Genomic DNA, 26,206 nt, shown 5'->3' on the forward strand with positions numbered 1-26,206 from the left:
GATTGGTCCACTTTGCTGCACCGTTGCTACTATTTGTTACTTGTTACTTTTCACTTGCTACGTTTCACCTCACTACACCATCACTTGTTACCGCTACTTTCAGTGTTTGCAGTTATTACCTTGCTGAAAACTGTTTATCAGAGCCTTCTGCTCCTCGTTGGGTTTGACACTCTTACTTATCGAAAGTACTACGATTGATCCCCTATACTTGTGGGTCATCATCACCTCATTATTTTGAAATGGTTTCCATAAGCCCACAACAAGCTTGTTCTTTTAGTTGTTGGTTTTCCAACAACTCCGTTCAATTCTTCTTGTAGATGCTTCTCAATTCAATTGTCGTAGTAGTTGTCATTTTTTCTCCATTCTTTCTTCCCAATGATCTAGTTTATATTCTCTTGTTCCGGAGTTGTTGTGATGTTGCTTTCTTTGATCCATTATCTAGTTTTGTCAAGATCGTGTTCTTTCCTCTCTTATTCATTTAACTGGAGTGTTGCGTCTTCTTTCATGCTCTTTCCTTGCTTATCAATTTAGTTGGTTTGTTGTGAATCTTGTCAAGTACTTTCCTTCTTATCAATTTTTCCTCAATTTTCTACCGAAGTGCTGCCAAAATTTTGTTTGAATTCTTGCTTGTGATTCGTGTCATTCTTCAACCCCTTCTTATATCCTTCAAGGATCGTTGGTTTCACTCGTTTGTCAAGAAGCAACTGAGTTTTAACTCTTCCTTTTCTCTTCCTCTTCCCCTTTTCATTCTTAGATCTCGGGTCGAGATCTCTTGTTAGTGTAGGAGAGTTGTAACAGCCCGAGACCGACGCTCTAGAAGATTCCCCTTTTATACCGTTGCCCCGTGTGATTATTTGGTTGTCGCATTCATCATGGCATCATTCGCATCATCCGCATTACATCGGCACTTTGTTGTCATCTCTTTTCAAAGTTGTCGGTTCTCTCCGTTTTTGTCGTTGACCGTTTTGAGACCAACCACACACGCACGCGCCCACGGCATTGGTAAAATATTGTTTTATAAGTGTCTATAAAATATTCTTGGATTGGGTTGAAACTTGGCGTACGGTCTTATTTTAATGTAGGTAGATCGCTTGCCAAATTTCGTCACCGTCAGAGTCTGTTCGGTACCCGAACGGTCGACCATAGCGGCACCGTCATCGGTTTATCGTCGGACATTTTTCGGTGTTTAAGATCTCATTGCCGGGCCGCAAATCTCCCTCTCTTCTCAACCCAACCTATTCTACACAGCCTACCTAGCCCACCTGGCCTACCTCTCTGTTTTGAACCGTTCGATCGAGATCCGACGGCTCGAATCGGGGCAAAAAACCTAACCCTAGCCCCCTACCTATAAATAGACCCGCGTGCCTATTCTGAACCTTCCCTAACCTCCCACCACGATTTCAGCGCCGCCCCGCTCCCCTTCCGCCACTTGGCACGTCACCCACCCGCCGCAGCCGTCGCCCGCAGCCAACCGGGAGTCACGACGTCGCCTCCCGAGTGTCCCCGCCACCGCGACCCGCTCTGGCCCGCAACCGGCCCGCCCGGGCCTGAACCCCCCGCTTGCCCGCCACACTCAGAGAGCCGCCCCACTATGCCTCCTGATCTGGATCAAGGAGGAGCTCGTGCTCCTCTGCGCCGTCGATCGCCGGAGCTGGCCAGGTCCACCCCCCGTCGGACCGCCTCCTCTCTCTCCTCCCTCCTCTCCTCTTCCCCTCTCTCAACGAGCTTTATCTCCCTTCCATGTCCCCTCGCAAATCCATCTAGGGAGCTCGCCGGTCGTCCCCACCTCGTCTTGAGCCAGATCCGGCCAAAATGAGTCCGGAGCAGCCGGATCCATGCTGCCCCACGTCGCCCCACGCCTCAAGCTCGCTGGCATCGTGCGCGTCGCCTCATCCAGCCGCCCCGCCATGGCGTGAGGCTCCTCGGGAGCACGGGAGGACGAGATTGCTCGCCCACACGCAGCAACCGCATGGGCCACCGGCTTCTGGTGCTCACGTCGGCCCAACCCACACGGCCCAACAGCTAGCCGGCTTCCCCAGCGCCCCTTCCAGCCTACTCCCCGCCGAATGGGCCAAGCCACAAGGTGAGGCCTCCCCTCGCCTATCCCTTGCCCATGTGCGATGTTCAGTTAGCCGACGCTCGCTTGTGTTAGTGGATCAGATCCATATTTGGCCCGATGCCTAGTTTTTTTCTGTCCAACGAATTTAGCTAATTTCGCACGGATTTTTCCAAATTAGAGATTAAAGGCATATTTTAAAACGCCCATAACTTTTAAACCGTGCATCGAATCGAAATAAGTTATATACCTAAGATGTGTAGACTTTTATGTAGATTAACATTTTCCAACTTTCATGCATATTTAAAACTATTAACCTTGTTGTTTTCCTCGTTTTGCGTGATGCCATGCTAAATCGGTTTAATTCATAGCTAGTTAACTGTAGCTTCGTTGGAGATGAGCTATATATGTAAACTGACTAGAATGACGTGTAGTTTCACATGAACCACTTTATTTTGCCGTTTAACAAACATAAAATATGTTTAGGTCATATCTGGACAGATTTCGAAGTTAATGTGTGGGGTCGTTTTGGAAATGCTATATGTCATTTCCGACCTCATTTAAATTTCCTAGATAGGTAGTTTATTTGTGCTTCACCTCTTGCCATGTCTAACAGCATTTAATATTTTCGTGTCCCTAAACGATAGTAAACTAAATAATTCGTATGTGGAGTTTCGTCAATATGCAACTCGTTGCATATTAAGCTTCACTTAATGTGTAGTGTTTGATTGTTGTGAATTGCCAAGCCATGCCTTGCATAATTGAAATGGACATGCATCATATTAGGTTGTGCATCATATCGTGCATATGTCGTGGTGAATATCGTGTGTTGATTCTTGTTTCCGATTTGCTTCTTCTCGATAGAGTTTTGCAAGCGTGTCAGAATGTGAAGATCCGTTCGATTACATCGGTTCGTTTGCTTCACGGGTTCGTTCTTCTTCCAAGCGAGATCTCAGGCAAGATGACCATTTCCCTAGATACCATTACTATCATTGCCATGCTAGTTGTTTCGTTTCTATCGCTATGTCTCGCTGCCTACCACATGTTAAATGTCAGCCTCCCAATATTTCCATGAAAACCTCTAATATTTCCACAACCCAGCAAACCATTGTTTGGCTATGTTACCGCTTGCTCAGCCTTCTAATAGCGTTGCTAGTTGCATGTGCAGTTGCTTCCATGTGAAAGCATGGGTTCCTTGTTATATCACCATATAATTGCTACTTAATTTAATGCACCTACATAGTTGGTAAAAGGTAGAAGGCCTTGCCTTCTAGCCTAGTGTATTGTTCCATCTTTGCCGCCTTACTTTCGGCTGCCGGTGTTATGTTCCATAACTGAGAGCTCCTATTGTTATGGGGACCCCCCTGATAATTCGTTTTGGTTTAAAACTGGTCTGGCAAGGCCCAACATTGGTACTACATTTGCCTAATAACCTAATAAAATTGCATAGGGACTTTCTGGACCCCGTGGATAATTAATCAACCCCCGAGCGAGTGCTCCGCATGAGTGTTGGTCCAACCTGTCAACCGCTGGTGGCTACCAGGGGCAAATCTGTGATTGGACTACCGGAAGTTTGGACAATCCATCGTGTCCTGAGAACGAGATATGCGGCTCCTGCTGGGATCGTCGACACGTCGGGCGGCCTTACTGGATTGGTTTTACCTTCGATGAAATATCTTGTGCATCGGGATTTCGTGATGCTTTGGGCTATCTCAGAGTTGAGGATTTCCACTAAGGAATCCGAGGGGATCACGAGTTTCGTGATCGAGGCTTTCTATGCAGCTTGTGGTAATTTGTGATGGACTAGTTGGAGCATCCCTGTAGGGTTAATCTTTCGGAAAGACATGCCCGCGGTTATGTGGCAAACTTGGAAACTTTGTTTAACATTCGGTTCTATATTACTTGAAGTAAGCTTAATAGAAATTTGTTGACAATGTGCGTAACCGTTACTGTCTCTTTTGTGAGCTCCTTCTCCTACCGAAGACACGGTGGGATTATGTCTGGCATAAGTAGGTGTTCAGGATCATTCATTTGATCATCATTAGTTCACGTCTGCCATGCATAGATCATCCCCCCTCTTTTATTCTTGTACTCGTAAGATAGCCACCTCAAGTAAATGCTTAGTCACTTGCTGCAGCCTCACCACTTAACCATACCTTACCCATTAAGCTTTGCTAGTCTTTATACCTTTGGAAATGAGATTGTTGAGTCCCTGTGGCTCACAAATTACTACAACACCGGTTGCAGGTACAGGTAAAGCAATACTTTGACATGAGCGCAGTGATTGTTCTATTTGGAGTTTCTTCTTCTTCTTCTTCTTCGATCTAGGATGGGTTCCAGGCCGGCAGCCTGGGATGGCAAGGATGGATGTCGTTCTTTTGTCGTTTGTTTTCATCTGTAGCGACCCTGCTCTTTTACTAGGTGATTGAATATGTGCTACTTCTTGAGCTTGCGTTGGTTTTCCCTTGAAGAGGAAAGGGTGGTGCAGCAAAGTAGATAAGTATTTTCCTCGGTTTGTTGAGAACCAAGGTATCAATCCAGTATGAGGGACAAGCAAGGCTCCAATATTAGTACCTACACGAACAATCAAACACTTGCACCCAACGCAACAAAGGGGTTGTCAATCCCTTCACGGTTATTTGCAAGGATGAGATCTGATAGAGATAGATAAAAGATTGCTAAAAGTAAAACAAAAGTAAATAAATTGCAGGAATATATTTTTGGTATTTTTTGGTTTATAGATCTAAAAATATAATATGGAAAATAGACCCGCGGGCCATAGGTTTCACTAGAGGCTTCTCTCATGAAGGAAAATATTACGGTGGGTGAACAAATTACTATCAAGCAATTGATAGAAAAGCGAATAATTATGAAGATATCTAAGGCAATGATTATGCATATAATCATCACGTTCATGTCAAGTAGACCGAAACGATTCTGCATCTACTACTATTACTCCACACATCGACTGAGCCCTGCGTGCATGTAGAGTATTAAGTTCATGAAGAACAGAGTGACGCATTTGGTAAGATGACATGATGTAGAGGGATAAACTCAAGCAATATGATGAAAACCCATCTTTTATCCTCGATGGAAACAATGCAATATGTGCCTCGCTACCCCTACTTTGTCACTAGGTGAGGACACCGCAAGATTGAACCCAAAACTAAGCACTTCTCCCGTTGCAAGAATTACCAATCTAGTTAGCCAAACCAAACCAATAACTCGAAGAGACTTGCAAAAATATGAAATCATGAATATAAGAATTCAGAGAATATTCAAATAATATTCATAGATAATCTGAACATAAACCCACAATTCATCTGATCTTGACAAACACACCACAAAAGAGTATTACATCGGATAGATCTCCATGAAGATCATGAAGAACATGGTATTGAAGAACAAAGAGAGAGAGAGAAGAAGCCATCTAGATACTAGCTATGGATCCGTAGGCCTGTGGTGAACTACTCACACATCATCGGAGGGGCAATGGAGTTGATGTAGATGCCCTCCGTGATCAATTCCCTCTCCGACAGATTACCGGAAAAGGCTCGCAGATTTGATCTCTCGGGAACAGAGGCTCCCGGCGGCAGAAAAGTATTTTAGTTTCTCTTTTTGGTATTGGGAGAATATTTGGAAATTTATAGGCCAAGGATTAGGGTTAGGAGGCCTACACGGGACCCACAAGCCAGGGGGCGCGCCCTGCAGGCTTGTGGCCTCCCGGCAGGTGTCCTGCCCCCTTCTCCAAGCCTGGCAGGTGTCTTCTGGTCCAAGAAAAATCATTCCGTAGATTTTATTCCATTTGAACTCCGTTTAATATTCCTTATCTGCAATACTCAAAAACAAGGAAAAAATAAAAACTGGCACTAGGCTCTAGATTAATAGATTAGTCCCAAAAATAATTTAAAATAGCATAATAATGCATATAAAACATCCAAAACAGATAATATAATAGCATGGAACAATAAAAATTTATAGATACGTTGGAGACGTATCAATATGTTGTTGTATTGATGTGATCTTGATGTAGATTGTGGCGAGTGTAAGCTAATTCCATATACTCCTCTCTTCGGCACATGTACTTGTAGTGATATCCATTCTTGCGAAATGACGAGATGTGCTTCTATCCCTGTCAAGGCCCTAGTGCCAAAATAAGGATAGGATTGCATCTTGGGCGTTACAGCACCGTTGTTCAGAACCCCCATAGGTGGAGGGTTTTTTTACCCCCGTTCGAGGGTTTTCTCCGGGCAGCGTCGCAGGGACATGGACGACGGCAGCCTCTTCGTCGACCTCCCGCATGACAAGGAGCACTAGTTCATTGTCGACGGCCCTCGGCATTGTCGGCTCGTCCTCTTCGGCTCGCATCTCCTTCCTGTCGGGGGTTTCCCCATGGTCGTCGTACGCTCCAATGGCACCCACTCTGGTAAGTTGCAATTTTCCCTTTTGCTCGTAGATGTAGATTAGGGTTTTCTGCGCTAGGCGTGCCTTGGATTCGATTCAATTCCAATTGAATCAAATCGAATCCAATCGATAGCTTCTTGTTTGTTGTTGTTGCTTTGTGCACTGCCTCGAGTCATGCAAACTAGGTATTGTTATTGCTTCCCAAATGGAAGATTGGTGCTTGCAAGATAGGTAGTGACATTTTAGATAGCCTTGGGTAGGCATTGCTTGATGTTCATGGTAGATTGGTGTTGGCATATGCTTGTTGCTCATGACAATGCAGTATTGTTCATGTTGCACGGTGGTACTGATCAATGATGTTCATGATATTAGTTAGGGTGTGTGCATGATTTCAGTATGTGCATGGTGAACTTGTTATGTAGGACGAATGTGATGTTGTAGGACCAATGTGTTTGCTCGTTTAGGTACTAGTATCAATCTAGCATGCTGCCAAATGTGGAAGTGGGCACAACTAGCAGTGCTATCTTTAGATCATATATAGCATTGATGTTTTGGCAACTGCACTGATCAGTGGCAGTTGCCCAAGTACAACTACACTCACCACTGACACCTGGTCTTGGGTAACTGCCATTGATCAGTGTCAGTTCATAATGCTCTGTTATTAACATGTGTCATCTTACCTAATAAGATCATGAAGACGGAGTGGGACGTAGAGGGTGGAGGAGCACATGTCATGGTTGGCGCCGAGGGCGCCAAGGTCCTAGTCCCCATGAACCGCTAGCTCAAGACGATGAACCTGCCTCGTAGTGTCACCTTCATGAGCCAACCACGTTCAAGGGGACGATCCCCGACGACCGGCCACGAAGAGGGGTCCCGAGAGCAGTTGCATTTCTACATCCAGCTCAAGGACATGAAGGATCTCGTCATGCTCGTCATCCCTCCCAAGTTCGCGGAGGTGATGAGTGGATGTTGTTCAAGCTCCCATGCGTCCTCGGGTTATCGGCCAACAAGTGGTGTGAGTTCTCAGTTCAGGTCCAGAACTTCCACGGGCAGATGGTCCTTGACCAAGGCTGGCAGTACTTCTGTCGTCACCATAGGATCGTCCCCAGCGACCTCCTTGTCCTACGGATCTCCGGCCTTGGCCTGAAGGTGTAGATCTACAACCACGACAACTCGATCATGTGTAGGGTGTTTGCACCAGGCATAGCTGCATCGATGAGATTTCTCTCACGCTCTAGATGTTAGTACGATTAAGTATGAACCTGCTAGCAGTTTATGGTGATGGTTTGAACTAGTGTTGTGAACTTGTTAATATTTTGACCGGGATCAGCACCCTGATGTGAAGAGGGGGCATGGGATGCCCCTGATGTCTTTAACTTATGGTCGTAGTTATATTAGTTTGCCTATTAATCTGTTGTTTACCTTGATGTTCGTTGCTCGTTATCATCGTTCTGTTGTCAGTTATGCCTGTTGTTGTGCTGCTAATGTGATGGTAAGGTCACCACATTTGAATGAAATAAGCAGAACACAAACGTGCATGCAGCCAAACAGTTATGGTTTGCATATGATCACCCCTTAAACACATATGTGTGCAACCAAACTGTCGGTCCTAAAATGGCTAGTGATGCAATGCAGGCGCACAAATAACATGCACATGTTGGTTGTTTGCCTATTTTCATTCAGCCAGACTGAAGTGAGACAAGTATGCAATACATGCACTTTGGGAGATGACAACCAAACATGCCCCTATTGATCAATCTACATCTCAAAGTTTATGAGTGGCATCATCTTCCCTAATGATATTCTGCCTAGGCTTGGGGAGGAGGTGCTTTACCAATAAGCATTGGTGATTAAGAAAAAAGCGGTTCCTTTTCACAAGCACTTTGCAGTGTACAGTGTTAAAAACCGTTTTATATTATGGGACAAAGAAAGTAGGTGTCTTCCATCAAAGGTCGGTGCATCGTGTGCTTCTTGATGAAAGAATATCAGGTGATACCATCACTCAAGTGCTCCCATGGTATCAATTTTAAATGTGTCAAAAAAACATATTTGTGAGTGCTCACAACACATATGTTTACAGTCCCTATAAAATTCAGAACAGAATATGAAATACACCAAATGAAACAAAAAAGATAAATACAACATGAATAGTTTTAATAAGGGAAAAGTTTACGTTCAGCCGACGGATCGCACGTGAGCGATCCGCCGGCTCCTCTATACGACGCGTGTTCCTTTTCATGTAACTTTACCTGTGTTGCAAAAATTTCCTCCGCAACAATAAACACTTTGCAAAACATAAAAATGAAGAAAACGCCGAAACATGCGCAAAGAAAAAAACTGCAACAAAGCGATTATTTCAGAAACTCGAGCGTTGTTTCAGAAATTACCGGGTGCCTAGCCGAAGCGCGCGCGAAGAAAAAAACTGCAACAAAGCGATTCTTTCAGAAACTCGAGCGTTATTTCAGGAATTACCGGGTACCCAGCCGAAGCGCGCGCGAAGAAAAAAAAATGCAACAAAGCGATTGTTTCAGAAACTCGAGCATCGTTTCGGGAATTAGGCCAAAGCCCCACATGCGGATCGGATGGATGCACCAAATCAAACGGCTCTGAAGGTGACGGATCATTGGAAATAATCCACCGGTGGACGTGTAGCGTTGCCCTTTCAATAATGACAAAAGCATGAATAGTGTCAAAAAATACACTATCCACATTTGGATTTGTCTTTCTTGTTTCTCTTTGTGTATTCCAATGTAAGTGGCGGTGGAAACCACTTGTCCCATATACGGCATCCACTAAAAATAGTCTAAATGGCGGATGTGGATGACCACTTAATTCATATGAAAATGTGGCTTCTCAAAGTACCATGACACATCCATGCTCTAGGCCTTACAATACACAGCTAGTGGAGGCGCCATGCCGCCCCTGCAGGTTGCCGGTGTTCCTGATGGCGAACTACGCGACGCCCTCATGGGCATCAACAAGCTGTTGTTCACCTGCAACTCCTTGCTGCTTCCGGTGGGCATCAACAAGCTGTTGTTCACCTGCAACTCCTTGCTGCTTCCGGTGACCACCTCGTCGCTGTTGCTGTCCATGCAGCTAGCCTTCACGCTTGTCATCACCATTGCCAACGTCCACCACCCGCTCATCTTTGTCAACCCAACCTCATGGACATCAACAAGCTGTTGTTCACCTGCAACTCCTTGCAGCTAGCCTTCACGCTTGTCATCACCATTGCCAACGTCCACCACCCGCTCATCTTTGTCAACCCAACCTCATGGGCATCAACAAGCTATTGTTCACCTGCAACTCCTTGCAGCTAGCCTTCACGCTTGTCATCACCATTGCCAACGTCCACCACCCGTTCATCTTCGTCAACCCAACGTCATCATGCTCATGACGATATGCTGCATTCTCCGCACGCTGGCAAGAGCCTGGACCGGAAGGAAGGGCTACATCATGGCCGCAGGTAACTGGTTATATGTGGACGCCACAATGGCTGGTGCGGGGAAGTCCCACAATGCCCAGCAATATGTCTATTTACATCCTGAATTCCAGATTTTGATCAGGCACTTTTAGGGGTCGTAGACACATTTGTGGTGAACATTCACAAAAAAGATAAAATAAAAATGACACGTCTAGAATTGGATTATTTAAAATGGTATCACGGGAGTGCTTGAGTGATGGTATCACCTCATATTCTCCCGCTCCCTGACGTGCATAGCATGCTGCTGCACGAGGTTTTGCTAGTATAGATAGAAGACTTGAAAAATGTAGTTGATACATTTTCAACAACTCTGAGAAAGGCTTCCACACAGACACGATAAATAATCAAATAATCATCCTAAATGCCCAGTTATCAGTTTTGATAGAACCAACGAGGCATTGGTCTCATCCAGATATATACGCCTGGCATTAATCTTCTTGATGTCTTGGGAAACAATATAAATCGTCCACAAGGGAAATGGACCCATGATTCTGCTACTATTGGTCGAGGAACAGTTCACGGAGGGCTGCTTACATGCTTTGGTCCACCAGATGCTGTAAACTCTACTGATTCTGCTACTATTGGTCGAGGAACAGTTCAACAAAAGTGACGAGCGACAAAATGCTTCGGTTTATGATGGAAACAGAAGGGCAACAATACGGTAGCACTCCGGTTCTTCCTACAAAGAAGCGGCATACAGTGAGGATAATAATTACAGTTTGGTTATACATCATACAAGTATATGTCTTTGCAGCGACACTGCATGCGCATCTTGCACCCTACCTTGGGAAATACCTCAAACGCCTGATGACCTCAGCAGATCTTTCAGCTCATCCGCAATTGCACGGTAGCAGAACATGTATTGTTGCTGAAAAGCAAATATATGCCAATGGAACATCTAAATACACATAAAGGCACTAAACTGTTCATGCAATAAGCATAAATACTATTACCACATTCAGCAGTATTAGATGCAGTGGTCGACTGGAAATGTTTATTGGAATTACTACCCACAACTCATTCTATACATGTGTTACCAAGCTGCGCAGGGTATGTGTGACCAGTAGTAAAATACTAAACCAGCTTCCTTCAGTTAAACACTTCTACACCAAGAAAGTACACTTTGAATAAGCTCAGCAAAACTAACACTACACTCCATGCTATAGCAGGTGCTGCATTATCAAATTCAAGGATGGGGGAATGGCAAAAGAAAATTTTATTTACCCTGTACTGTACCTTAACCTACAAACTCTATGTGCAAGATGACGATGAGAGCAAGTTAGGATTAAACAGCAGGCAGTGGTTTGCCTTGAAATTGTAGATAATTGCTTGCATTGTAACAAAGGAAGTAGGTTTCTGCTATTTCATCAACTATTTTGCAACATGAGTAAATAGCAAAAAAAAACTACCACATAGGCTAGGGTAACAAAAAACTACCTGTTTTCTTAATTTCCTAAAAAGCTACCACAAAATTGGTGGGCTGTTCCAAAAAACCAAAATTTCCATGTGATTAAATTTTAATCATGCTTATGACTGCTGGGTCCCAATCCATAAGTGAACCGTTTGTTTGACTGCTTGTCTGAATGTTAATTGATACATAGGGCCCAGATGTCAGTGTCACTAAAACTCCACATGCTCACGAAGCCGTCGCCTCCATCTCGCTCCACGGCTGTCCAGCACCGCGCCATGGCCGGGGCAGCCCCACCACGGCGACGTAGGCAAGGGCCGTCGGCGCGCAGCAGCGGCGGCTGCGGTGGGGAGCAACGGCCTGCAGCAGCAGAGGCGGCGGGGAGCAGCAACAGAGGGACCCGATTGCTTTTTTCCAAAACTAATAGGGACCCGATTGCTTTTTTTCTTAGGGACCGACATGTGGGCTCCCAATGTCATAACGGTCAACTAACAGTCCAATATAACGGTGACCTGATGAGTGGACCCAATCTGTCATAAACGCGGTTAATACTTAACGCTTCAGCAACTAGGGTTTTTTGGAACAGCCCACCAATTTTGTGGTAGCTTTTTAGGAAATTAAGAAAACAGGTTGTTTTTTGTTACCCTAGCCTGTAATGTGGTAGTTTTTTGCTATTTACTCCAACATGAGAGAACATCTGTTAGCAAGACTCAAGTCTGATGTGCTCAGATTATGCTGGCACTGGCTATATTCTTTTTAGATGAAGATTATAGGAGTAAGAATGAACAAGAATGCACCTCAGTTTGAACCATTCCAGTTCGCTGGGACCTAAATTTTTTTACAGTTTCAACAAGATCATAAGAGTTTATGTCTCCAAGGAGAATCCTCTCAATTGAACTATGGATGGTGATGTAAGCACCGGTTCTCCCAATTCCTGCACTGAAGAAAGAGACCAAAATATTGTTAAGGGAATGAAAAAATGAGCAAAGGGTAACATAGCATTAAGCTGAAGCAAACCTGCAATGTGCGACTATAGGATGTTCCCTTGGAATGTGATGTAACCGTTTTTGAATATGTCGCACAGCATCAGTGTTTGTTGGTACGCCATGGTCGGGCCAATCAGGATACTCTATATGGAGTACAGAATGAGCCTTGCCTGACTACATCATGAAAATAAACAATCAGAAGTTACGTAACCACAGTTTTTTTCTAGAAATACCGGTAAGTGGTAACAAATAAGCAATTCTATTACTCCCTCCGTCCGGAAATAAGTGATGCTGTTTTAACTCAACACTTAATTCCGGACGGAGGGAGTACTATCTTAAATCTGTACACAGCAGAACTGAAGATCACTACAGCGCCATCCTTTATAAAAAAAATAACGGAAGCCTGAGCATATGTAGTCAAATCATGAGATCAGTTATGTAGTGCAGCATGGCATAATGATCTAGAACGTCACATGAGTTTTTTTCTATAACTCCATTAAACAATTAAAAAGCACAAAACTGTAAAAGTTGATGGGTACAGACTATACAGGAAATTATGAAGTGGCACGTCATGATGACATGATCACTATGCTAAAATAAATGGGATAATAAATATGAGCTGAACATGCTTATGTGCTATATATTGCTAACGAACAACTCACCAAAACAACCTTAAAGGGTAAGAAACCCGAATAAGAACAAACATATGGAGGAATGATGAAGTTTCAAAACATGCTAAATAAGTACGGTTATTTGCCCCTGGTGGCTGTCTATGCCACCCCATGGATAACCATATGATTCCTGCCTCGAGAATCGAAATCTGTTCCACAACTATATTACCATATCGCATCAGGTTGCCGGAAGTACTTACTATTATTGTTGCTAATCAACACAAAAACACAGAACACAGAGAGTCAAATGGTCAGGTTAGTTTGTTGGTGACTGGTTAGTAGGCAGGAATCAACTGTGCCCCGGTAATGAGCTGGGTGACAGGTAAGCATTTAATGATGCCGCTTGATCACTGATCACCTGTAAACATGCAGCTTTCCCAGAATGGGTACTGAGTAAACATGTGTTCTGTTAGATTTAGAGAAAATAAGTGCCTGGCTCAGGTTTATAGAAATAATAGATTATATGCTTTTATCAATTCTTCCTACATTGCTGGTATGTCCTCGTGTCAGTTTTGCTTGTGATGCTTTTATCAGTTCTTCCTTTATTGCTGGTAAGTCCTTGTGTCAGCTTTGCTTGTATAATCTTCATTGCTCAAGTGCTGGCGACTTTTTATATTGCTGACTAAAAATGTGTAACCATTCTGACAACAGTATATACACAGTTTTATGTCCTTAATGACTAATGTTACAGATAACTGGACTCTAAATGATGTCTTCACATCTTATTGATTCAACTATGACCCCGAGGCACCTGGCCTCCGCCTTGTGATTCCACAAACCTGGGATGTCCACTGATCGTAATGTAATTCTTGTCCTAGGATGATTGTACCCGAACTCCTTTTCAATGCAAAGAAACGCAAAGGCTTTTTGCGTTTTCTCAACAAAAAAAAAAATTATGACCCCGAGAAAGAATGCAGCATCTGTGAATCTCAAGGTTTGAACCAACAGTGGATGAGATGGTGGTATAGCCCGCGGGGGGGGGGGGGGGGGGGGGGGGGGGGGGGGGACGTATTATCCATACCTGTATATATATCATAAATAGATTATGTTTACCACACCATGGTTTTATACTTGATACTGCTTAGAAACATTTAGTAATATAGTTTTTACAGATATATCTGTTAGGAAAGCTACTTCCTAACAATATCCACCAGAGACATTAAAGATGTACATCACATTGTAGACATATGCACATCACTTTCCTAGAATAAGATATACTCTCTCCGATCCACATTAATTGTCGCAGCTTTAGTACAACTTATGGATCGGAGGGAGTATATGATTTTGCCGCACCATATGCCTTGCACTTAGCATGGTCCGATATAGATAATAGATTCAAAGGCAGTAGTATATGAGGAATATACAAGCAATATTGTGAAAAGAAATCAAACATAAGTTTATATAAAAAAAATATAACACAACAACGTTAAATGGCTGCCTTGTTTCATCCTCATGATGATAGCATTACTATTTATGACACCTGACCTAACTGAGGTCTGTGTCGATAGAGCTTTTTACTACCAGCTAAGTTTAATCATTTAGATCCTGGCAGCACAACAGGAAGGCAAATTCATCAGTAATAACTAATAAGATATCATGGCAAATGTCATCTACGATGTATGATAAAACACAATAAAAGTGATCATTGTCTGAAAGAATAATAAAAGGCATATCAAGTTCCTAAGTAAATTTTATGCCATGTCATAAGGACTAAACCCACAGGAAAAAGGAACTGAAGCCTATGAATAAGAAAAATATAAATCATCTAATTTTTTTACAATGTGAAAGAAAAACAATGAAACAAAGCATACATGGATGCCCTTAATGTTTTAAATTTTTACCTCATTGCACTGCACCTCCACATCACGCAAACATAACTGTTGCTTATCTCTTGTGTCCTTCATAATCTTAACATTATACTTCCCATACGTCCCTTGACCGTTTTGCAACGGAAGATACTCATCACACTGCATTTTTTTTTTGAAATAAAGTTTCAGAGGAAATACTGGTTGCTTCAAAGTTAATCTATAGTATAGAGAAAACCAATTGATATAATTGGAAGAACGTCATCATTTAACTCCACCTATGTTGTCTCAACATAGCCGGTCCCAAGCCCGGGTAAAGGAGGAGGGTTGTGATTGGCTTGGCGAGCCAACGTCAAAACTCAGCCACTCTTATGGAGATTAAACCCAAAAGATTTTTGTTGGGGCGTAACCCTCTCAACAACGCACCACATTGGAACCCGGGTGTGGTGTCAAATGGGCAGGGGCCGGGCTGTCACCCCCCAGGTGGCGCGTCGTATCGTGATCTGGATACGGTGGCAAGTGAGCGAGGATCGGGTCGTCGCATCCTTAGTGGCGCGCTACATCGGTGCCCGGGTGTAGTGGAAAATGAGCAAGGGTCTTCGCATTTGACTCGACGAGTGCGAAGGGTAAGGAAGCTAGCTGAGCCTAGGAGGATTTGCTTAGGTAGCTGGAACGTAGGGTCTCTGACAGGTAAGCTTCGGGAGGTTGTTGATACAGCGGTGAGGAGAGGTGTTGATATCCTTTGCGTCCAAGAGACCAAATGAAGGGGACAGAAGGCGAAGGAGGTGGAGGGTACCAGCTTCAAGCTGTGGTACACGGGGATGGTTGCAAACAGAAATGGAGTAGGCATCTTGATCAGCAAGAGCCTCAAGAATGGAGTGGTAGACGTCAAGAGACGTGGGGACCGGATTATCCTGGTCAAGTTGGTAGTTGGGGACTTAGTTCTCAACATTATCAGCGCGTATGCCTCGCAAGTAGGCCACAATGAGAACACCAAGAGGGAGTTCTGGGAAGGCCTGGAGGACATGGTTAGGAGTGTACCGATTGGTGAAAGGGTCTTCATAGGAGGAGACCTCAATGGCCACGTGGGCACATCTAACACATGTTTTGAAGGGGTGCATGAGGGATTTGGCTATGGCATCAGAAATCAAGGAGAAGATGTGTTGAGCTTTGCGCTAGCCTACGACATGATCGTAGCTAACACCCTCTTTAAGAAGAGAGAATCACATCTAGTGAGTTACAGTAGTGGTCAACACTAGCCAGATTGATTTCATCCTCTCGAGGAGAGAAGACATGCGTGCGTGCATAGACCGTAAGGTGATGCCTGGAGAAAGTGTTGTCCCTCAGTATAAGCTTGTGGTTGTTGACTTCGGCTTTTGGATTCATGTCCAGCGGGACAAGCATGCCAAAGTCGCTAGAACGAAGTGGTGGAAGCTCAAGGGGGAGATAGCTCAGGCGTTCAAGGAGAGGGTCATTAAGGAGGGCCCTTAGGAGGAAGGAGGTGATGCAAACAACATGTGGATGAAGATGGCGACTTGCATTCTTAAGGTTGCCTCAGAGGAGTTTGGAGTGTCCAGGGGAAGTAGAAGAGAAGCTAAAGATACCTGGTGGTGGAACGATGATGTCCAGAAGGCAATTAAGGAGAAGAAAGATTGTTTCAGGCGCCTATATTTGGATAGGAGTGCGGACAACATAGAGAAGTACAAGATGTCAAAGAAGGTTGCAAAGCGAGCTGTGAGTGAAGCAAGGGGTCGGGCGTATGAGGACCTCTACCAGCGGTTAGACATGAACGAAGGCGAAAGGGACATCTATAAGATGGCCGAGATCCGAGAGAGGAAGACGAGGGATGTTGACCAAATCAAGTGCATCAAGGACGGAGCAGATCAACTCCTGGTGAAGAACGAGGAGATTAGACATAGATGGTGGGAGCACTTTGACAAGCTGTTCAATGGGGAGAGTGAGAGCTCTACCATTGAACTGGATGACTCCTTTGATGATACTAGTAGGCGTTTTGTGCGGCGAATCCAGGAGTCGGAAGTCAAGGAGGCTTTAAAGAGGATGAAGAGAGGCAAGGAGATGAGCCTTGATTGTATCCCCATTGAGGTGTGGAGAGGCCTCGGGGACATGGCGATAGTATGGCTAACCAAGCTTTTCAACCTCATTCTTCAGGCAAACAAGATGCCAGAAGAATGGAGACGGAGTATATTAGTATCAATGTTCAAGAACAAGGGGGGTGTTCAGACTTGTACTAATTACCGTGGAATTAAACTGATGAGCCATACAATGAAGTTACGGGAGAGAGTCATTGAGGACCGCTTAAGAAGAATGACAAGTGTGACCAAAAATTAGTTTGGTTTCATGCCTCAGAGGTTGACCATGGAAGCCATTTTCTTGGTACAACTTATGGAGAGATATAGGGAGCAAAAGAAGGACCCGCCCATGGTGTTCATTGACTTGGAGAAGGCCTATGATAAGATGCCGTGGAATGTTATGTGGTGGGCCTTGGAGAAACACAAAGTCCCAGCAAAGTGCATTACCCTCATCAAGGACATGTACGATAATGTTGTGACAAGTGTTCGAACAAGTGATGCCAACACTGATGACTTCCCGATTAAGATAGGATTGCATCAGGGGTCAGCTTTGAGCCCTTATCTTTTTGCCTTGGTGATGGATGAGGTCACAAGGGATATACAAGGAGATATCCCATGGTGTATGCTCTTTGCGGACGATGTGGTGCTAGTCGATGATAGTCGGACGGTGGTCAACAGGAAGTTAGAGTTATGGAGACAAACCTTGGAATCGAAAGGTTTTAGACTTAGTAGGACTAAAACCGAGTACATGAGGTGCACTTTCAGTACTACTAGGCACGAGGGGGAGGACGATGTTAGCCTTGATGGGCAGGTGGTGCCTCAGAAGGACACCTTTCAATATTTGGGGTCAATGTTGCAGAAGGATGGCGATATCGATGAAGATTTTAACCATCGAATTAAAGCCGGATGGATGAAGTGGCGCTAAGGTTCTGGCATTCTCTGTGACAAGAGACTGCCACAAAAGCTAAAAGGCAAGTTCTATAGGACGGCGGTTCGACCCGCAATGTTGTATGGCGCTGAGTGTTGGCCGACTAAAAGGCGACATGTGCAACAGTTAGGTGTGGCGGAGATGCGCATGTTGAGATGGATGTGTGGCCACACAAGGAAGGATCGAATCCGGAAAGATGATATACGAGACAGAGTTGGGGTAGCGCCGATTAAAGAGAAGCTTGTCCAACATCGTCTGAGATGGTTTGGGCATATTGAGCACAGGCCTCCAGAAGCCCCAGTGCATAGCAGATGGCTAAAGCATGCTGATAATGTCAAAAGAGGCTGGGGTAGACCAAACTTGACATGGGAAGAGTCTGTAATGAGAGATCTGAAGGATTGGAGCATCACCAAAGGACTAGCCATGGGCAGAGGTGCGTGGAAGCTTGCTATCCATGTGCCAGAACCATGAGTTGGTCGTGAGATCTTATGGGTTTCACCTCTAGCCTACCCCCAACTTGTTTGGGACTAAAGGCTTTGTTGTTGTTGTTGGAAGAACGTCATCATTTCCTATTGTTTCAAAATGCAATCACTAAGCAAAAGCTACTATGATCAATGCCGCAAAATATGACAGTCATCAGGCATAACAAAAATATAAATAAAGAGAACTACATGAGCTTAAAAATGCCCTGAAGATGCTTCAGTCAAAAGAGACTACTGCCTATTTACAACCCAACCGGTTTGCCATTTTAGTTGCAACTTGCAAGGATTATGTTCACATTTTCTAGTGCATTCATGAATATATGAACTCTCCCAGATTTGAAAAGCTTGCAATGATGTAAAAATATATACTGTTTTAGTGTAGTATCTATTGGTTTCTCCTGTAAGAACTGTAAATTTAAATTATGTGTTCCGTCACATAACGCATCTTCTGAGGATGTTTCATGCTTAAGTGCTCATATAGCACAATGGCGTAGTTTGTTGATCAGGTAATGTTGTTACTTATAATGCTTCGGTTTGGCTTATCATATTGTCATGTCTCCCTGGTTCATATAAGTAAGCAAAATTACACATACAATTATACCAGCATGACTTGGTCTCATTTGAAGATCAGATCAATTCAAATATGTTAAACAGATTGTTTAAATGTAAGCAATCACCTTAACACTGTCGAACTGTGTGAGCATAACAATCACAGGACACTGATTTTCACAAATCATTTCCCAAAAATCCTCAAATGTCCTGACTAGTGGTCCCTGGGTGGAAATAAATCTTGCAACACTGTTGTCCTCAGTAGCCTGCAAGTTTTACACCCCATCTTAAGCTCCTACCAATCATCTCAGACAACAATCAGAAAGCCAAAAGGAACATGCATACGATACAAACTTAACCTTTACAAAGCTTGCATTGATGTAATCATTGCCAGAAATTTGATTGGTTGCTGATGATTTTAGCCGTACCCTGGTATCATCAACTAAAGACAAGGAGTCAAATCTCAAAAGCGGTCAAATCCGAGGTCTTGCTTGGTTTGCGCCGCTAATAATCACCATAAATCCATGTACAAATACAGGAGGAAAATCTCACATGGTAAGACATCAATATAGCGGTTTTTCTCCCTATTGGCAGCATCACAAGCTACACTAGACATTTTCATCAGCTCCGGATGCATTGTTCTCATGCCCTGAAACGTCGCCAGCAGATATGAAAAAGATGTACTATTAATGTGTTATTTTCATGGTAGCTACAGTAATTAAATATCATGTACTACCTGTAAAACAATCAAACTAGAAGTTAAAAAAAACATCAAACCATGAATGCAAGAATACAAGATGTAAACATTTGACTAGATATCTGCTTGAAAACAAGCCAAACATAAATTAGATAGAAATGAAATGCCATGCAAAAAAAATGTGTTTATAGAGCCAAGTAACATGCTACAATTATATTGGAGAATTAAGACATTGGTAGAATAATAAAAATTCTCTAAACAGCATTGTTCCAAATATCGACCAGTTAATCGGCATCTCGGTCAGTTAATCGCTACTCGGTGGGTCATTGAATAGCCGATTAACTGATTTATCGTCCGATTAACTGATTTATCATCTGTTTGAAAATTAATTAATCCATACTCAGCACCCGACTGATATCGTACCAGTTACCGATATCCTGAAAATTGCTAAACTGATCTACTTCCATGCAGCGAGCCAGTGATATAAACAGGGTAAGATTAAGTACAAAATCAAGAGACGGGAATAGAACCCTAGGGAATTTAACTTCTAAAAATAAAACTCAATCCTGATAGGAGTGAGCATCTACAACTTCTCAAGTTAATCCATCCTTATCCCACTCAAAATCTTGTATCACGGTGATGTTAACCAAGTAAATTCTGACAGGAGTAATGACCTACAGCTCCTCAAGTCAACTGGTACTGATGCAGCAACGTAAACATTTTTCTTGCATGGCCACAAATGCAACAAAGTGGGAAACCACATTTCAACATATATGGCATAAGGTCCACAATGGTTCACATAAAAGCAATCTGGGATTAGCGCATCGTAGTGAGACTAATACACAAACCATGTAAGAAAAGCACACCCAGAGCCCCAGAGCCAAAGAAATTTTCAGTTGTGCATCCATTGCTGTGATTACAATTCTAGAATTTTGTAAGACATATACCTCTGTTACTGGAAAAGGAATAATCATTGGGTTATTTAACTGCATAGTTACACTTACTGGAACGAAAAGGCCATGCCAATTACTCAATTTATGACAAAGACCAAAATCAAGGCATAGTCTGCCAAGAAAGTGCGCCATCACTACACGAAATAACAAGGACGATCACTACCCAAAGCAGTAGCTCAGCCAGCTGTTAGATGCTAAATTATCATATTTTACGGACGAAGAGTGCGCCATATTTGGCAGACATTAGAGAATCATTACGCAGACGGATTGGTAGCTGACGAAAAACACAATCATACCTGAAGCAGTTGGAACTCGTCGGACAAGACATCCAGCTGCTTGCTCCTCCGCTCGAAATGCGCGAGCGCATCCTTGCATAGCTTGATCTGCTCGGGCGTCAACGCCAACGGCGGAGGGTCGGCCTCGATGTCGAAGGGGTTGAACGCGACCCCGGGGACCGGACCCCCGGAGTACTGACCATCCGCATGCGGATGGCGGGCGCCGGATCCGGCGAAGCGAGCGACGGCCCTCGCCTTCTCGCGGAGGCCGCCGCCGCCGCGGGAGCTCGTCGCGTTCCCCGTGACTGCGAAGCCGAGCTGACGGCAGCGCTTCGAGAGGGGCACGGACGCGGGTTCGGAGGGCTGGCCGGGCTCGTTGCCGTGATGAGGTTGACGACGAAAGAAAAATCGTGTGGTCGTTGCGTAGAATTATTTCTTCCCACAAAAATAGAAATTGATATTTCTTTCCTCGAAATTTACACAGTCCAGTTCGAATGAAGGTAAGAGGAACTACACCTTGCAAAATCCGGCCTCCACACGCCCGCGGACATATTTAAAGCATGTTTAGCAGGCCCTGTATAAATGATTAAAGCTCATAAACATTTTGCATTTTATAATTTTGATCAAAAAAATGTTTAGAACAGAAGCCGTAAAAATGGTCCAACCCGTAAAAATTTCAAGGACCATCGAAAATGCACACCCGAAACACTTATATTTAAAGGTTGAAAAGTCGAACCGAGGGGTCTCGTATGCCCGTCAAACCTCGTCGGTGCAAACACGCCGCCGCGAAGTTTGCCGAAATTCGTCCTAAACTCGCTGAAATTCATCACCGCACATCGAAAAAGGCCGCTAGACGCCGCAATCGGTCATCGCTGGTTCGAATTGGACGAGCTCGACATTGTCGTGGCCACCCATGGCCTCAGCCTGGCCGTCAGAATCCTCCCGACGGGACAGGCAAAGGGACACAGCTTGACAGGCACGGCTGGCAACGAAGCAGGACAGTGCCGGCGAGCGAGGGGGCATGGCCTGTTGGGGAACGTAGTAATAATTCAAAATTTTCATACGTGTCACCAAGATCAATCTAGGAGATGCTAGCAACGAAAGAGAGGGAGAGCATCTTCATACCGTTGAAGATCGCAAAGCGAAAGCGTTACTATGAACGCGGTCGATGGAGTCGTACTTGCGGCGATCCGATCCAAACACCGAACGAACGGTGCCTCCACGTTCAACACACGTACAGCCCAGGAACGTCGTCTCCTTCTTGATCCAGCAAGGGTGAAGGAGAAGTTGAGAGAGAACTCCGGCAACACGACGGAGTGGTGGCGTTGGAGCGTGTGGTTCTCCGACAGGGCTTATGTTGGAGCATATATCTCCATATGTGGTTTTGGTACTTGATGACAATTCCTATGGACTAATGGTTGCCTTAAGTTACATTTATAGGATTTGTCCATAGGCACTTCTTGAAGTCCATCTGTTGGGTTCAAGGAGTTTATATGATGACCAAGATGGTATTCAAGGTATTATCCAAAGAATGGTCATAGAGACACATGGTTGATCAAGATCTCAGACAAAGAGTAAATCAAGATGATCAACACAGAAAGCGTACAAGATGTACCGAGAGGGATCAAGTGATCCCATGGTATGGATTTGTCCATAGGCACTTCTTGAAGTCCATCAGTTGGGTTCAAGGAGTTTATATGATGACCAAGATGGTATTCAAGGTATTATCCAAAGAATGATCATAGAGACACATGGTTGATCAAGATCTCAGACAAAGAGTAAATCAAGATGATCAACACACAAAGTGTACAAGATGTACCGAGAGGGATCAAGTGATCCCATGGTATGGTAAGCATTGTCCATTACGTGTTTGTGTACTAACCCATGGTCTTCGTGAGAGTTCTATGTGGGGGTTAGGTGTGTTTACATGGGCTTGCGTCAAAGGGAAGATCTCATACAACCCATGGAGTATGACGTCAAGTTGTGATCATCATCAATGGTTGATCAAGATCTCAGACAAAGAGTAAATCAAGATGATCAACACACAAAGCGTACAAGATGTATCGAGAGGGATCAAGTGATCCCATGGTATGGTAAGCATTGTCCATTACGTGTTTGTGTACTAACCCATGGTCTTCGTGAGAGTTCTATGTGGGGGTTAGGTGTGTTTCCATGGGCTTGCGTCAAAGGGAAGATCTCATACAACCCATGGAGTATGACGTCAAGTTGTGATCGTCATCAAGATTGCGATGTGCAAGTTCAAGTGGATCAGCACGAAGATAGCATGCTTGAAGCTTGCCGTCCATTGTGGTGGCAATGGACTTGTGAAGATATGCTGAAGAGTGGCTCACCCATAGTGAGTATGGGGGAGAAATCAACTAGTCTTCATCAAGCCAACACAATCAAGAAAGGTGGTCCATCTTGAGGAAGCCAAGATCATCATCATCTAGCTCAAGAGGACGAGGTGCAAGGTATAGGTTTGCCCTTGATAGGTTTTTTGGTTAGGATAGATTGATGTTCTATCAAGGGGGCTCTCAAGTGAGTAGCTTGATCGTATCGTTCGTTGAGAGCTCAAACCATTTGCATCCTTGCATCATACTTCTTGGTTCTTGTTTGGTGTTTCTCTTTGTGAGTTTTAGAGCTTATGGTCATCTTCGTGACAAGCTCGAGTTCATCGAAAACGGAGTCCATATGCATCTACTATGATGTTTTCGATGTTGGAGTTTTTGCTGGTTCTTCATTCATAGAGATCTCACATCTCTAGATCTTTGGCATATTCATAACCGCATGGTCTTAAGATTTACAGTCGCTGTTTGGATAGCCCTTGTCGTCCTGAATCCAACAAGCTTGGGTTTGCTCGATTCGGAGCTCGTATGCGAAAGTTATGGCTGTTTCAGTGGCGAGCGGTAGTACCGCTGGACCTAGCGGTAGTACCACTGGAGTTGGCGGTAGTACCGCTGGCCCTAGCGGTAGTACCGCTGACTGGTGGTAGTACCGCTCCAGGAGCTTAGTACCGCCTGCCTAGCGGTTGTTCGTGGACGGACCTTTTTGCGAAGACTTTCTTGGCGGTGGTAGTGCCGTTGCACTACCATGGGCCCAGCGGTAGTACCGCTGGAGTGCCAGCGGTAGTACCGCTGCAGCCAGCGGTAGTACCGCTGCAGCCAGCGGTAGTACCGCTGGAGCTCGGGCAGAAAGTGGGGGTAACGGTCTGATTCCTTCCCCCACTATATAAAGGGGGTCTTCTTCCCCCTTTGTCTCATCTATCCGTTGAGCTCTTGTTCTATCTCCATTGTTGACATTCTTAGAGCTTGATTACTCTCTATCCCTCCAATGATTCTTGCTTGTTCTTGAGGGAAAAGAGAGAGGAGATCTAGATCCACATCTCCACCAATCACTTTCTCCTCTATGTGAGGGGAACCCCTTGGATCTTGATCTTGGAGTTCTTTTTGCATCGGTTTGAGTTCTCCACGGTGATATGTGGAAGTGAGAAGTTGAGAAGCTTACTACCTTTGGTACTTAGTACCCTTGATATTGTTCTTCGTGGATGCTTTGGCGTCCTAGAAGCTTGGTGGTGTCTCGGAGCTCAATCAGTGTGGTGTGAAGCTCCGGGAAGCGTCGGGGTCTCCAATTAGGTTGTGGAGATTGCCCCGAGCATTTTGTACAGGTACCGGTAACCGCCCCCAAGGGTTGCCACGTGTACGGGTTCGGTGACCGCCCCCAAGGGTTGCCATTTGTACGGGTTCGGTGACCGCCCTCAAGGGTCCCTTAGTGGAATCATGGCATCTTGCATTGTGCGAGGGCGTGAGGAGATTACGGTGGCCTTAGTGGCATCTTGGGAGCATTGTGCCTCCACACCGCTCTAACGGAGATTAGCATCCGCAAGGGTGTGAACTTCGGGATACATCATCGTCTCCCCGTGCCTCGGTTATCTCTTACCCGAACCCTTTACTTATGCACTTTACTTTGTGATAGACATATTGTTTATTGTAATATATCTTGCTATCACTTAGTTGTTTATCTTGCTTAGCATAAGTTGTTGGTGCACATAGGTGAGCCTAGTTGTTTGTAGGTTTTGTGCTTGACATATTAAACGTTAGTTTTATTCCGCATTTGTTCAAGCCTAAACCTTAACTATTTTAAAGCGCCTATTCACCCCCCCTCTAGGCGACATCCACGTCCTTTTCAGCTTCACCAAGCGTCCCGGAGGAGGAGAAGTGGGGAGGTAGGGTTGCGCCTAGGGGAGAGGTTCAAGGGTGTGTGCAGCCCTCCAAACCCTTCATTATTTATAGGAGGAAGGGGAGAGGGGCCGGCCACCCTAGGAAACCCTAGGAGGGGCGGAGGCAGCCCTAGGAGGGGGGCAGCGGTGGCCCTAGGGGTGGCTTGCCTCCCAAATTGGAGGGAGGCAGCCCCACGCCCTATGGTTTTTGCCCTATGCACCTTGGACCTTTTAGGTGGCTCGCACCAGCCCACCAGGGGGCTGGTTCCCTCCCACTTTCTGCCCATGTGGCCCTCCGGGACAGGTGGACCCTCCCGGTGAACCCCCGGTACCCTTTCGGTGGTCACGATACAATACCGGTAAACCCCGAAACCTTTCCGGTGACCGAAACTGGACTTCCCATATATAAATCTTCACCTCCGGACTATTCCGGAACTCCTCGTGGCGTCCGGGGTCTCATCCGAGACTCCAAACAACCTTCGGTAACCACATATACAATTCCCATTACAACTCTAGCGTCACCGAACCTTAAGTGTGTAGACCCTATAGTTCGGAAACCATGCGGACATGACCGAGACACCTCTCCGCCCAATAACCAACAGCGGGATCTAGATACCCATGTCGGCTCCCACATGTTCCACGCTGATCTCATCGGATGAACCACGATGTCAAGGATTCACTCAACCCCGTATGTAATTCCCTTTGTCTATCCGTATGATACTTACCCAAGATTCTATCGTCGGTATCCATATACCTTGTTCAATCTCGTTACCGGCAAGTCTCTTTACTCATTCGTAACACATGATCCCATGGCTAACTTCTTAGTCACATTGAGCTCATCATGATGATGTATTACCGAGTGGGCCCACAGATACCTCTCCGTCACACGGAGTGACAAATCTCAGTCTCGATTCGTACCAACCCAACAGACACTTTCGGAGATACCTGTAGTGCACCTTTATAATCACTCATTTACGTTGTGACATTTGATACACCCAAAGCATTCCTACGATATGCGGTAGTTGCACAATCTCATGGTCTAAGGAAATGATACTTGACATTAGAAAAGCTCTAGCACACGAACTACACGATCTTGTGCTATGCTTAGGATTGGGTCTTGTCTATCACATCATTCTCCTAATGATGTGATCTCATTATCAATGACATCCAATGTCCATGATGAGGAAACCATGACCATCTAT

At 44.7% G+C, this 26,206-nt stretch overlaps 1 protein-coding gene across 2 annotated transcripts; it reads right to left on the bottom strand.

Annotated features, from left to right (window-relative positions):
• Positions 1-10,101: 10,101 nt before the first annotated feature.
• On the bottom strand, positions 10,102-21,216 carry LOC123425726 (protein-tyrosine-phosphatase PTP1). 2 transcript variants are annotated; one of them, XM_045109436.1, is made up of 9 exons: positions 20,810-21,216; positions 19,416-19,512; positions 19,223-19,305; positions 18,992-19,129; positions 14,851-14,976; positions 12,370-12,512; positions 12,150-12,291; positions 10,728-10,812; positions 10,102-10,619 (listed from the first exon to the last, which is right to left on the bottom strand). In XM_045109436.1, exons 2-8 carry the CDS (start codon positions 19,507-19,509, stop codon positions 10,741-10,743), a joined length of 798 nt encoding a protein of 265 aa, XP_044965371.1. In that variant the 5' UTR covers positions 19,510-19,512; positions 20,810-21,216; the 3' UTR covers positions 10,102-10,619; positions 10,728-10,740. The 2 variants fall into 2 exon arrangements, with proteins under 2 accessions (XP_044965371.1, XP_044965370.1); XM_045109435.1 differs by having other exon boundaries at positions 10,102-10,623.
• Between the last annotated feature and the right edge of the window lie 4,990 nt (positions 21,217-26,206).

Source organism: Hordeum vulgare, chromosome 2H, assembly GCF_904849725.1.
Source record: "Hordeum vulgare subsp. vulgare chromosome 2H, MorexV3_pseudomolecules_assembly, whole genome shotgun sequence".
NCBI lineage: Eukaryota > Viridiplantae > Streptophyta > Magnoliopsida > Poales > Poaceae > Hordeum > Hordeum vulgare.

What these genes read in the sequence shown, in the direction of transcription:
- LOC123425726 (XM_045109436.1), bottom strand. Translation starts at nt 19,509, where the DNA reads ATGAGAACAATGCATCCGGAGCTGATGAAAATGTCTAGTGTAGCTTGT. An exon ending in CTATATTGATGTCTTACCAT is followed by an intron (nt 19,306 to 19,415) that starts GTGAGATTTTCC and finishes CCTTGTCTTTAG; the next exon opens with TTGATGATACCAGGGTACGG. An exon ending in TGGAGGTGCAGTGCAATGAG is followed by an intron (nt 12,513 to 14,850) that starts GTAAAAATTTAA and finishes TTCATGATGTAG; the next exon opens with TCAGGCAAGGCTCATTCTGT.